At 27.1% G+C, this 15790-nt stretch overlaps 1 protein-coding gene across 1 annotated transcript in view; it reads right to left on the bottom strand.

Moving 5' to 3' along the window:
* Positions 1 to 1784: 1784 nt before the first annotated feature.
* The window catches only part of LOC114120286 (uncharacterized), a 44156-nt gene continuing 30150 nt past the window's right edge, over positions 1785 to 15790 (bottom strand). Inside the window, exons 7-8 of the mRNA XM_027982149.2 lie at positions 13648 to 14027; positions 1785 to 3194 (exon numbers count right to left, since the gene is read on the bottom strand). Of these exons, the coding sequence (XP_027837950.1) occupies positions 2855 to 3194; positions 13648 to 14027 (720 nt within the window). The 3' untranslated portion in view covers positions 1785 to 2854. The remainder of the gene's footprint in view (positions 3195 to 13647; positions 14028 to 15790) is intronic.

Below are 15790 nucleotides of genomic sequence, written 5' to 3'. Positions count from 1 at the left end.
GTTTTCCTAACGAAATAAGCCCATGTAACAGTATGCATGTATATAAGTATAAAATTATTCGAAAATACATTCATCATTTAACTTCGAAAACTGCATCACTGCAATATTTTTCGGACATAAAATAAAATGCATTAAACATATGAGTATTATTAGTTATTATTGCCATTCATTATAAACAAATAATATTTATATTCAATATTAGTCCATAGGTAGGTACTTACTAGTTACTAACGCGTCGTAAGTAATATTCGCAGTAAACGAATTGCGTCCCAAGATCCCTTTTTCATCCGATTTGCGTCCCGATAATATTTAACAACTTTACTTAGAATTGCGTCCGATGTATTATTTTCCTTGCCAAGTGCTGACACCTATCAACATATTTAACACCCAGTTATATTATTTTAAATATTATTAAAGTAGATAATAACGTAACATAACTCTCTATCTTCAAAGTCCCTTGATTATAATTTTCCATACCTGAAAGTCAACAGCGTACGTTTTCTTATTTTTCTATAGTGACAGGTTCGATTTTTCGTTATAGTTTGATCATTTAGCACATCCTTGTTTTTAATTATTTAAAAACTGCTGCAGAATACCTTCTATACCTAAGACATGGCACCTTAGGAATGAGTAGTATATCAGTAGGTTATGGTATAATACTACCTAATAGTTAATAATAAAAAATATTGTTTTTTAGTATTGATGAAACATTTTGGTCGAGTTGGTAGTGCTAACACAGGATATTATGTATAAGTATATGTAATTTATTCACAATAGGATGCCAATAAATATTATATGTGAAAACTGTATCTCACGAAAAATAAGTCAAGCCACAGACCACAGACCACAGTTGAGAAACAAAATTTGTACACGAAACAAATAGGTACAGATGACAATATTTTTTTGTATCGTAGCGTTTTTTTTTTTTTTTTTGATATCATTAATTTTAAAACATGAAAATAACTGGTTTTGAAACAATAATAACTTTTTTATATTTATAGTACCAAAAAAATAACGACACACAGATGCTTTGACACAACAAATAATGTCTTCTTATTAAGTTAAATATAAATTGATTTTATTACTGTAATGAAGTGATTAATTTTATTCCGAAACCGTTTTTATATAATATCTTGTTATTACACAATAACCACAATGGTACTGATTTGGGAACATTGCAGTTGTTAAAATAATTTGAACTAAATATATAAAAAACGAATTCAAAATATTTTAAAAGTGATCCGATGTAATCAGTATTAACAAGGATATTGTTGTATGATAACGAGATTATATAAAAAAAAAGATATCAAGCGGGACAGAGTTACAAATACTATATTTTACAGTAGATTTTAAAAATGTTCACATCAGGTACGTAGAAGAGAACTTAATCTGTATTGGAGAATTTTCAAACGAATGGAAAGAACCAAAATAAAAATGAATTTTTAAGTTATCGGGAAAAATTTTACAATATAGATAAAGTTTTTTTTATATGTATTGTGAACATTTGGTAAAGCTTCTGTGAGTACTGTCTCCGTAAGTTGGTCCCTCGTGATAAATTACACGATGTGGACTTGAGCGTTTAATAAATCAAACGTGAAACGAGTGAATGAAAAACGCACTTTTTCCACACCCAACCGCAGTCCAGAAAAAAATCTGAAATACGACTTAAGGACACAGACACACTGCTAATTGGATTGAAGAGTTAATTATTTATTTCATTATTTGCATGCGATATAAGATTTAATTGAAGGAATTGCTAAACGTAAAAAAAAACACATCCAGCGTAAGTAATCGATTGCTATCGTACATAATATATTATACAGAATAATAAGTATACATGCATACATTTTTAACAAGAATCAAATTTATATAGTTTACACGAAGAGAATCACACAATGTAAATTGTAGGTATTATATTTTTTTTTTATAACGTAAAAGTCGTACAATAATTTTATAGTATGCAGTGCTTGAATTGGAGGGGGTTAGGTACAATTTTTTTTTATACTTTTGCATGTCCCGCCTAATTTTCTTTTAAATTCGAGCACTGAATTAATACTTCATCTCGCGTACCGTGTACCTATCTAAAACAGTACCTATATACGTACAACAATAAAATAATAAAAATTATTTAAAAATAATTCAAAAACACGAAGTAATATCCAACGCACGCAATAATAACATGATAACATAGTAAAATTCAACTTTTGAGACTAGAATATTTTGGTCCTAATTCTAAATAGTAAATACATTGATGGTACATAATATTAGGCCGTACAAACGTACACAAATGAATTGCTATACATTATATTAAAATAACGATGACGGCCTATAACTAAGCAATAATAATAACAGTAATAATTAAAACACCTATTTAATAATATTATATAATATATATAAATATGTTTTGAAAATCTTACTTAAATTCGAAATATCTAAAATAAATTAATAAAATATATAATATTTAATTCAAAATGTATTTATATAATATATAGTTTAATATTTTAATATAATATAATAATATATTGTCAATAAGTTATGAGACGGAAGTACTCGGTTAATCCGTAAAAGTATTTTTTTCTAATATCACGTATACATAATATATAATATTGTTGTAAAATTTAAATTAGGTACATAAATATATAATATAATATTGTATTATGAATAATAATATTATATTAAAACCGTGGTCTCAATATGTTGATTTGTAAATAAGTAGAAATTATTGGTGGTTAAATATAAGTAGTACAAGTTATGTCAGAACCGAAACCACGAGCCGATTGCTCGGTGCACGGATACGACAAAAGTGCAGCGGGGAGGGAGCTTGGGTTTTCGCGTTTATATTTAAATCCGGGTGCTAAGTCGAGGAAGGCGTCGGTGGCAATAACGTCTGCTGCAAATTCGCTTTCCGGCAGTTCCACAGCCATTTTATGATTCTGGCGTTCCGCTCGACGATGGACGGCAATTCGGATGAGGACGATCCACCACCGGATTTCCCGATACAACCTGCACCGATCGGTCCACCCGTTCTTACGTCACAGCCATCGGTGTCCTTCCGAACGTCACCGCCTTCCCAAAGTCCGTCGGCGTTTGCGTTGTTGTTGTTGTTGCTGCCGCCGCTCACAGAGCCCACCGAGCTGTTCGAGTCGCCGAAACATACCTGTGAGCCCGTTTCCGAATCGGTTTTTATGATCCACCTGGTGAAAAAAAATGCACAAACGTTATTATAATATATAATACAATATAACAGTCATACAGAGCGATTCATAAAATATGTCCACCCTTATTATTTGTTTCGTTAATAATGAATTTATTCAAATTCTAGTTAATATACATCAACATTTGAAGAGAAAAAATCTGCCTAACATTCACTCGAAATTTAGATATTTGTAATTTGTTTTGCCATTTCGGATACTATTATTAATTTATAACACTAATAATATATACCTATTTAGTTTGTATAATAGTATAATCAATATAGCATATATTATCGTTTTCAAATTTACTTGAGATGTTATTTTTAGAAATGTTTAATATTTATTACAATTACTAACTATATTTACTTTCATACCCAAAAAATATTGAAGTTGAAAATCGAAACATTTTTCTACTACATAAGCCGTGAATACGTGCAGAATAATAAAAAATATAGGCACAACTGCACAAGTCTAAGTAATTTAAAATATGGTTCTTTAGTTTAGGTATCTACCTAAATATTCTAAGAATCAAATGTTAAATAAACCATTAAAAACAAAAAGGAAGTAATGTTACTAGCGTGAATCATCCTATACAGGGTGTCCCGTGAGGATTTACCCATTGCGATATCTCGTTATCTGTATTTGTTACCACTATGGTATTAAATAATTCACTGTTTTTCTAGAAACTAGAAAAAATATTAAAAATCAGGAAATTAATGAAATCAAAATGTTGAAACGTCAATATTTTCAAAAAATTAACTCTACAAAATGGCTATCTTCGATTTTTTTGAAAATAATTAAATAAAAAATATATTTTTTAACTTTTTTACCAAAACATTAAAATAAATTAAAACATAAAATATTTGTAGTTCTTATTCCTGTGAGTCTTATTAAAAAATCAGAATTATGATATGTCCATTATTTCAGGAGATATCGCAATGGGTAAATCCTCACGGGACACCCTGTATATGTAACTACTATGTACTATGGTTAATAATATTCAAATGGACAAATTTTAAAGACAACTAAAAACGATTTAAACAATTTTAATGAAACGTAAAAAAAAAAACGAAACAAAACGAAACGAATAATAAGAATAAAAAATGTATAATAAGTATCACGAAAAATCACGAAAAAATCACAAGTTTAGTGAAAAGTTTTGCATACGTCAATCTTTTATTTTATCAAAGCATTTGAAAATTATAAATTATGTATAAAAATATAAGCTCATCGTGATAATATAAATAAATAATGCATAATATGCGCCATTCAGACATTTTTTTTAAAATGTCAATAAAGGTATAATGGTATAATATTAATTTATCTCAAAAAAAAAAAATGTAATCAACAAATTTTTACAGCCATGAAAAATAAAAAAAAAACTATCATTCGAGTTCATTATTTATAACAAAATAATTGAAAAAACGAAAGGCACACGGACTGCTCTTACTCGATCACGAATTGGGAACTCATGTGCGTAATTGAGCACGTTTGGCGCATATAATTATTATATTATATTGCGTAGGTATCATCATCATAATAATAAATAAAAATAATAATCAAATAATTTTAATAACAACTTTACTTTCGCATAAATTATCCATATTAAAATATAAAAACATGATGGCCCCTACAGACTATAGAGTCAAGAGTATAATTCGTTTCCAAATTAATTTATATCACCCGTGCGTATTTTCAATATTTTATAGAAATCACTATTTTACAACTATAAGCATACTGATAAGAATATAACAATTCATTTGGGAATAGAAATCCGGCAAATATTAATTTAAAAAGTTTACATAATATGAATAATAAAAAAAATATATTGAGTTTTAAATATGGATATTCAATGTTGATTAAATGAATAACTATACAATTATTTATCAATGCCAAGAATCTAAGATAAGCATAGACGGATATTAGGGGAACTTGGAGCGGCTTAAGCCCCCCAAAAACGTAATAAAGCCACACCAGACGGTCGAAGTGCCTAAAAATATGTATTTACACAGATAAGACAAACATGTTAAGCCCTCCCACGAATGTAACCAATTATCCGCTTATGAAGATAAGTATCGGCTTTAGACTTATGGACGTATCTTCGGATTTAAATAGTATACAATCTTTATTCTACTCAATAGTATGATATATATATATATGTAATAATTTTATACATTAGTCATTAATACATTATTATATTTTAGGCGATAATCGTTAAAATTAGCACAGTGACACAACTCCCATTAATAGATGAAGATAACTCAATTTTTGTAATATATTAATATAATGAATTTAATCCACTGAAAAGAAGATATGATTACCTAAAAAAGTATTGTTCAGTAGGGCCGGCTAAAAATGTGTAAAGCATTACTAACTCACTAGACACAAAATCGCCTATGCACAACTCTCTATCTTAGACGCACGTCAATAAAGGATAAAACGATAAAAGTGTAATCAAACACAAAACCAAATTCAACTCAAATTAAAACTAGGATTCTCATTGAATAAATTATAAAATACCTAGTATATTATTTTGTTTCTTATGCGTCAAATAGAATATATCCTTATTTTATATACGTCTATAAATGTGCCGATAGTGGTTGATATAAGCACTACTATAAAGTTAGATAATAATATTATAGTCAATAGCAATTAAAAACCAAGTCTTTCCAAGCCGAATTTCACTCCTCTTTTTCATCCAACGCTAATTGAACCAACGGGCACGATTATGCGTGCAACGTGCGCCAGCGATTTGAATTCAATATTATAATATGAGATAGGTACATAGTATAATTATGAATTATTATCATTATTTCAGCAATTACGATGACGACCTAACGCTGTATTGTCGAACACAATATAATACATTATTACGATCCGTAGTTAGTCGAAAGCGCATCAGCCATCAGAAATTCACGATCTACAGCAACAAAATCGTCTATTTACGTAATAGTGTTCGTGACGCGAATATAAATATAATAATAATAAACATCGATCTACCTCCGTAGACCATAGGACGTTTGAAAGCAAAGGTATAACGGGTAAACAATTTTCGAGTGAAACCAATTTGTGTGGTTTACATATTTTACACATTAACCCGTGTACTTACTTATCTACTATGTAAATAAAATATAGAACGGATTTTTTTATTTTAAAAAAATCTATAAAATTGGTGTGGCTAATGTAATGTGTACCTAGATATACGCTTACTGCGGGTAGCTTAAATATACGCGGAGATGATCAAATTTTTCGTTACAAACGTTTGAAGGATTGTGACAATAAAATTTTGACAACGTGAATTGTTAAGTTTAATAATTTCAATACATTAATACCTACCAAATTGCAAAACGCATTAACACTATTAATAACGGCCTATGTATAGTATTAGAGATAGACAAGTGCATACCTATATTATCTAAACATGATTTATCCCGTGTTCAATAATTATAACCCACAAATACCTTTTAAAAATAAAATGGAATAAATATTACCTATACCTAATTACATAATAGTATCTAGAAATATATTTAAATAATGTTTAACCAACCGTTAACCCTCTAGCGTTTTTTTATAATTTATGGTACACATTATAAATACGTTAAATTCAAAAAAATCTAATTTGAAATTATATACGATTTTGTTGAACCGGAGTATTTTTAATTGATTGTTATTTGATTATCGATTTTATTAAGTACTTAAAGAATCAAATTAATTTAATTCGTATTCGTTCAGTTGCTATGGAATAATCTTGTATTGAATATTTAAACTTATTGAAAGCATTTCATTCATTTTTTATTTAATCATAAAGAAGAATGAATCCCGAATAAATCATATACAAAAATAATAATAATATATATATTATACTTGATAAATCTTCTAAAGCACTCAGAACGTGGAATAAGAAATAAATAAATATGAGTATAATAGAACTATACAAGATAAGGTTTTAAATCAGTTAAATAAAAGTAAAATATTTTCACTAGAATTTATGAACTGTGCGTGGTCATGACAGAAAGAAGGATGTAGAGAATAGAGATTTAAATTTTAAACATGTTATTGCCTATTGGTATAATACATGGTTAATAATTCTATAAAAATAATAAAACAAAAATAATATGTTTTAATGAAAACGTATGATTTTGAAAGTAATTTAAAAAAATTAGTTTAGATCTATTGATTATTAGGTCATTTTTCAGTTGATATATCTTTTAAACAAATTTCATTAATTTTTATAGTATAGTAGACCTTTATTATTTGAACCTCCTTTATACAAACCCTCTATTATCCAAATATATTAATTGTAACACTGATTTTATCATTATTGTTACAACTTATTATGAATAATAATTATATATTTATAATGTATTTACTATTTATAGATATTATATATTATATACTAACAATAAATTTAATATGATACATTAATATCACAAATTAGATATGAAATTGCATCTATAATTTTTTTTTTAATATTCCCAGTATCCGAACTAGGTATGATTCCAATTAGTTTCGATAATAAAGTTCTACTGTATTTTCAAATATCGTGATTCTATAAATCACCCATCTTTATAATAGATCCTTTTTTATCACTAACTAATGTCTAATTATAACTACTTAATTTTCAATTTTCCATCATTTAAACGTCTTTTAAATAACTTTCCTTAACGTCTAACTTCTAAGCAAATTGTTCAACATTATGTACACAAAGATATAGGTATATATTATTTAAATTTTAAATTCAACGCATGTAATTAACAACTATTTTAATTATATATCTACCTATTAATAACAGAGCTCTTTTATATTAGGGTTCAAAATATATTCCAAAATTCATTATTATTTCAATCATTAGTTTTAAAATAAACGTTAAGTTTATTAAGTACCTATTAAGAATTATTTCAAAAACCGATGGTATTTTTAATTTGATTTAGTATTTTTCCTAAAACTTGGATTGTACATTTTAATCTTTATTAATATATTTTTTTAACAAAATGAGTTTTATGAGGGTTTCTTGTTACGTAATAGTATCGTATTTAATGTATAAATAATGTTACTACGCAGTTGTATAGACTTTATATATATATAATATAGTATATACGGTTAATCGGCTACGCACATTTATGACAGCTAACATTTCCAGATTAATCATTACTTTTTACATATATTATAAGCCAAGGCCTATTGATTTCTTCACTATTCTAGTATTCTCTAATAAATAATAATATGCATGTATTTAACGTATAGTATATGCACATTAAAGCTGACACGAGAAACGACAAAAGGGTCTGCTTATACAAAATCGATAATATATATATATGTATCATAATAAATTCGAACATTATAATATATTTTTATATAATAGATAAAGCTAGGTATGATAATATATTAATATGATAGTTATTTACTATGTATAGTATACATTACAATAACTTCCAAAATGTCACACTGAAATCTTCTATAATTTTAGGTGGATTTTCTTCTTATTATTATATCGTTTTTTAGACTTGGTATGATTGTTAGTTAAAATAAGTCTCTGAATAGGATTCCGCAGATAATAAAATTAATTTTGGGAATATAAATACTCAAAAATTAAATTATGATTGAAGAATAAATAGAGAGAAAAATGTTACTAACAAGAGAACATGCGTTGAATACTGATTATTGAAGAGAGCGTTCGAAAATTTAAAAAGAGACAACAGGTATAAGCAAGTAATGGTGAAAATATTGGTAAGTTGAAGAGAAGATGGAGATATTACCATTTGAGAGTACAAGAGAAGGGAGTAATCTAACAAGAAGTTTAAAGAAGTGAAAATAAAGTAAGACGTGGCAAAAAGGGGATAGAAGAAGGGTATTATACGTTTTTTAGAGAATTTAATTAGAACATTTGTCATTATTGTTTGTATTAATATCGTTTTATTTCTCTTACTGAGTGTTAAAATATTATAGGATATATATCTACCAATGGCAATGTTATATATATATATACATTATACATATATACATATCATGCGCTTTACAATAAGAAATATAATAACAATATTTTGAAGTATACATCGAAATGAATAATTAAAATTGTACGAATAATACGAAAATAAATAATAGAAAGGCACCATATTAAAAACGATAATGGATTTTTCTCGAAATAATACCCACCTACTAAAGCTATATAGCTGTGTACAAGGCGATGAGGCGTCGTCCCGCAATCGAAACAAAAGAAGTTATATCATTACTACGGAATATACTCTATTGTGGTTAAAAAAGACATTATACTGCCTTTATGTATTTTAATATATATACAGATATAGTGTTCATTACACGATATACGTATACTCATGTTTTGCATTACTTAGACGAGTACAGTTATATATTTATACAATATGTATAATATGTTCAAAGGAAATGATAAAAGCAAACGAATCGAGAGTATGTGCGTTTTAGTTGCATAAGCAAACAACGAGTACTTATCTACATTATAAAATGGGTTGGCTTAATTTTTGTTTACGATACAGTAAAAATATTGTAAGGGTAAAAAATAGCACCGCAGAGTAATATTCAATGAGAATTAACGTAAACTTTTTAATCGTGTTTGTCGAAGACACTTTCGATATGATGAGAAACATGTACCAAATGCAAAAAAACTTAATTTTTTATTATGTCGATAGTTACGATAACTAAGCTACATAGTCACACAGAATACAGTTGAGTACTTGACACGGTATATCGTTTGAAACGATTCGTTACGTTAGTAATTGCAATGAAAAATGTAAAAAAAAATATAATATATTGAAATATTTATAATGCACAATATAGGTACTTAATAATGCACTACCTATCAGCATCGAGTTAATATCTACTTAAAAGTGATATAATTAATTGATTAATAAATCATAGTTGGTATTTGCACTAAACAAATTATCATAATATAAATAAAACTATTTTTTTTTAAACTTTTTTCAATAATTAAAATATTAAAATATTACTAATAAATTTTAAAAAGGAATTTTATAAAGGTTAAAATTACATTTAATCTTATACATTCGTATGTGAATATTATTACTTATCTCTATCAGGCATATTATAATATATAATGTGTGTTATACAAATATGGTTTTATCAACAAACTGGAATATACACAGTATACATAGGGATATTAAATTATATTTAAATGAAATATAAAGGAGTAATGGTATAAAAACTATGTACAATGTACTAATGTATATTATACATACCTACTTATTATTGAGCACCAATATATACTTTCTATATTATATTTTATTTCTCAATAATTATGTAAATTATCGTATTTTTAAGTAGGTTTATAAACAATAGTATATTTTGTATCGATGTAACAAAAAAATTACAAAGAATTACAAATTCCAATAATATTAATTATCAACCGAGTTTGAATAGATGAGAGAGAATAATTTATGAACAGTCGAGTTGGCAATATTATTATCGTGTTAAAAATGACAGTAGTTTTTTGTAACAATGACAAATATTGACTGGTTCTCCACACTTATAGAAAACCTTGTACTTGCATTTTATTGACATTTTCACTACTCGTTATTGACAAATTAATTATTTTATAATTAAACCATCGATTTCGATTAAAACGAGTAGGTATAGTAATTAGTGTTGTGCAAGATACGGTAAAAGCGTATAAATCTGTACAGGTTTCTAAACGGTAGAAAATAATTGAAAACCTTACACGTACGGTTAAGTAAAATTAAAATTTTCTGCTAATAATGAAAATATTTGTATAGTAATTAAACGTGTATTATGTCACAATACAAGATTACCGAGTATTGAAATTGTCAATATGATATTTTAATTTATTGAAATAATGTCGTATGTTTTTATTTAAATTTAATATAGATAATAAATCAATAATAAATAATAATAAATACACTAAGTAAAAACTTAAGTTTTTCTGATATTGGATTTTGCATTTATTATACAAGTACATTGTTATGTATGACTAGTTGTATAGTTTCATAAAGTGTATTGATGTATTTACAATAAGAAGAGTTTTTTTCGAGAAAGAAGCATTTTATTTTTTCCTTTTAAATGCATAATATTTTCATTTATTTATATTGACATTGAAAGTTTTATATTATGGTTGAATATTTAATAACAGATTATCGGATATCATTTTTCAATTTAAAATCAATACCAAAATTGTGTACAAAATATCTATATTATAACAATGTAACCCACTGAAAAAAATAAATGGTTGCTTTCATTATTTTATAAACGATATAAACAATAAAGTAAATGACCCATATAATGGCTTTTAAAAAATTGTTCTCATTGTGAAAGTCAAATTATTTTTGACAAAATAAATTTAATCTTTTGGACAATAAATAACGTTTATAATAACTATGCAGATATGCACAAAGTATTAATGTATAATATATATACAAAATATAACATAATATATATAAAGTATTTACTATATAAGGAATTTGAGGTAAAAAAAAGTTGACCACAACTCAACATGCAATCTGAGCCACAAAAAATAATTTTTTTCAAAATGCCAAACGTCGTTATTTATTGTAATTTTTAAATCAACCACAAATAGTGTCAAATAGTAGTAACCGATTTTATTTTTAGTTTTAAATTAATTAATTTAAAAAGATCATAAAACTCTAATAATTCACTATTAGGAGGTATACATGACTATGATTTATTCTCATAATATTCTATTTACTATTTCAAATGATTTCTTCACTAAAGATAATCATAAACATAAAAGTTATATCAATAGATTCCTTGAAACTCACGAAGGATTTGTAGTTCTAAACATTGATACTCGGCTAATACAGATAATATTAGTTTGCTTATATCAAAATAACGTATGCAGATTTACAGTTTTTAACCAATTGTGCCAAATTTTACACACATAATATAACTTGGATTCCGGGATAAGCCGGATAAGAGTATTCGAATTGCAACCACTGATATCAGCTATTATGTATAAAAGGAAAAATGTAAGACTAGGATAGTATGATTAATGTAATCAAAAAGTATTTGACAGATTTTAGCGATTTAAGAAGGATTTAGATAATAGATTATGGTTTTAAACCAATTGTTTTAGGGATATCAATAGTAATAAAATCATATAACCGTATATTCGTTTATTTTTGCTTTAAATTGGGTTCATATCAGAAAAAAAAGTTATTTATTATATGCCGCAGGCGAATTGCCCATCTCAGCTGTATTTATCTCCGGGCAACTCCGTGTTATACTATATTAGTTATATGATATAACTTAGATCTTACATGTTTATTTTTACTGCTGTAGCGTATATCGAGGTGCATCTCTAATAACTTTGGAGTTTGCAGTAAGTTTTAAGTGTAATTTAATAGGTAGGTACATGGTAATAATAATAACACTGTCATAACACGTGCCTGTAATGTAGGTGTACACATTATAGATTTTGTAAGCCGGCGTAATTTTAAGTTAGAACATCGTCGCTTTTAGAGGAACAAAAATCCAGATCAAAATATTTATAATTATAATTATCACGTCGATATATATATATATATTATATACGTAATAGTTTTAGGGTTTAAGCGGCTTAATATTTTTCGGGGTGGTCTGATATTTATAAAGACGCATGGATTCTCAGAGCATTCTAAAATTAAACACCCTCAATATTATTTATTATAAATAGCAAAACATAATAATGTATTTTAATATTTATATTAATATGGAGATATCATTATCATAATAATATAATACAGGTACATCATTAAATTTTAAGAACTTATTTAGGATACATGAATACATTACAAATACAAATACAGGTAATTCAATTTCTTCATCTCTAATTGTTTTAATATGAAGCCGAATCGTATTTTAATATTAATATCTGTATTGGTTGTTTATAAATATACGTAATAGTATAAAATATAACCATACTATGAATTAAAATTGTGCGAAAACTGTGTAGGGTATAACACGACGTACATACAGGAATGTTTGCAAGACTTTTTATATAAGTATACTAGTATCGATAGTATAAATCCTTAAAAAACACGATAACATACTGTGTTCCGCATCGAAGGCAAACGTGTGTGTGTATAAAGGGGGAGAGTGTATATGGATTGTAGACATATAGCGTATGATAATAATATGTCTATATGTATAACACTCCCTGCAGCAGTCACAAACCAATAACCCCACCACGTTACCGAGCCCAAATGGGTTTAATAAATTAACACGAAATAACGCTGGGGGCTTTTCCGACTCCCACAGCTATAGGTATACTATATTATGTATAGTAATAAATGAAAACTAATTTTAGCATTCCGCGGCGAGTTTTCTCTTCCTACGCCACTGTGGTATATATACGCGCGTTACCTGCGCTATAGTCGTTATGTAGAGAGCTACTTGTGTGCTGTATCATCGCATAATATTATTATTGAATTTCTGTGTCCTAAGCACTCACTTGTACTCCTCGGGGTCGAGACCCAGATGACCGAAAAAGTTCTCCAACTGATCGGGATCGTATTCGTGTCGATCGTCGGGATTATCCACCGCCGCCGGCAATAGACTCAGCAAATTGGGCGCCCGGTGACCCACGTCCGACTTGCTACGTAATATCGGCCGACCGCGGAACTCATCGGTCGTCGTCGGTAATTGATGCCGGCGTAGCGGAACAGCGGGGGGCGACAGTTCTTGTCCACCGGTCGCCGCTCCAGCTGTCTGTGGCCGCCAGCGGCCATGCGACACGGTAGACTTGACGGGCGATGCGGACGAGCGCGGAGAAACGCCACCGACTTCGTCGTCATTTTCCTCTTCGATCGAACTTCCGGTTCCTCCGTGAGCCTTTTGAAGAAAAAACACGCATTCGTTTATGTTATCACTTAAATATAATTTTATATTGCACTTTATAATAATTATATTTAGGTACATTAATATGTGTATATTTTACTTTAAAATTTAAAAAATTGCATACGGCCCCTATTATACAGAATTATTATATGATGTACAAATATATATATATATATATATATATATATATTGTAAGATATATAAACATTTTTAAAGGTTTTATTTTTTCACAAAATACAAGCATATAATGTATCGAGAAACCAGTCGTATTCAACCACAAAACATCACATATTGCATATATATGATATTTTTATTTAAAGTAATAGTAAATGATACGATATATTATATAGTAATAGATTTTTTTCTAGTGTTTTTTTTTATTATTATTTATTACGTTTTACAATTTCGTAGACATATATATAGGTAGTACTCATATTCAATATTTGCTATTATAAATGTATATTGTATACACCATACATACGTTAAAGCTGTATAACTGTATATGTGGATTACCTCATGCGATGATTATTATTCAATTATGTACAACGCATAATATATAAGTATAATTAAAAAAAAAAAGTTTTAATTAATGACAAATATCGAAGTAGATATGTAGAAGTTGATTTCACGAGAGAATTATATAGAATAAATATTCAATAATATTACATACAATATAGGTACTATGTTATAAAAATATAAAATAAATTATTACTCCGCCTACTCGAATAAATATAAAATATAATTAAAAAATTAACTATTTGTTTACTAATAGTACAAAAATAAACTATTGTTTACATTAATTTTGATGTTTATCTAAATTAAAATCTGACAAATTATTTTACTTTATTTGTTCAACCCCAAAACAATATAATCATGTAAAAACAAACAATATAACATGCGCCATACGTATATGTATAATACACTGTATGTTCTGTGTATATTTTCATAACCAACAGGTAAATAATAAATTACTAGTAAATTACACAATAATATATTAAAATAATATTAAAACGTCAAGATTAAAATTATTTGAATCTCTGGTATTGTCCAATAATAATACATTAAAAACAAAGAATTTAATTTATTTATACCTTATAATTAAAAATACTAAATTCAATTTAAAACGCATTCATCTGATGTTAAGAAATGAGAGTCCGTATAAAAAAATGTGAAAATATTTTTAAGTAGTTTCTATAATTATATATAAATTAGTGATTTAAAAATAAATATATTATATACTCAACTCTATAATTAAATTAATGTCAGATCGATTGTTTATTTATTTATTTAACATACATAATGGACGGTGGTCTAATAGTACAATGAACTAGTGTTAATGATATTTTTGAATTGGTATTCATTAATATAATTAAATTAAATAGACTATAATCTGTGATTTGAGTACGTATTTTCAATGAAATTGAAGTTTTAATGGCAAATCCGTACTTCAATTACTTTAGAATTTAGATGACAACTTCTACAGTTTCATATCAATATGTTTTTAAGTCCTTTAAATTCAAAGAAAGAACCAGAACAGCAGATGATAAAAAACATCCATTAAGTTTAAAAAAAAAAAATTTGAATTGGATAATAAAAAAAAAGTAATGATCGAAACATTCTAAACCAGTAATGTGACATAATCTTAGCATTCTTAGTACGACTACGGATAATAATTACGGTTGTGTGTGTGTGTGTGTGTGTGAATGAAATATAGTAAGAAAAGTTTAAATGTGAATGTACTTATTTATATACGTTAT

The sequence above is a fragment of the Aphis gossypii genome, chromosome 2 (assembly GCF_020184175.1).
Source record: "Aphis gossypii isolate Hap1 chromosome 2, ASM2018417v2, whole genome shotgun sequence".
NCBI lineage: Eukaryota > Metazoa > Arthropoda > Insecta > Hemiptera > Aphididae > Aphis > Aphis gossypii.
The sequence above is the reverse complement of the archived record's forward strand: the minus strand, read 5'-3'. Positions and strand labels throughout refer to the sequence as shown.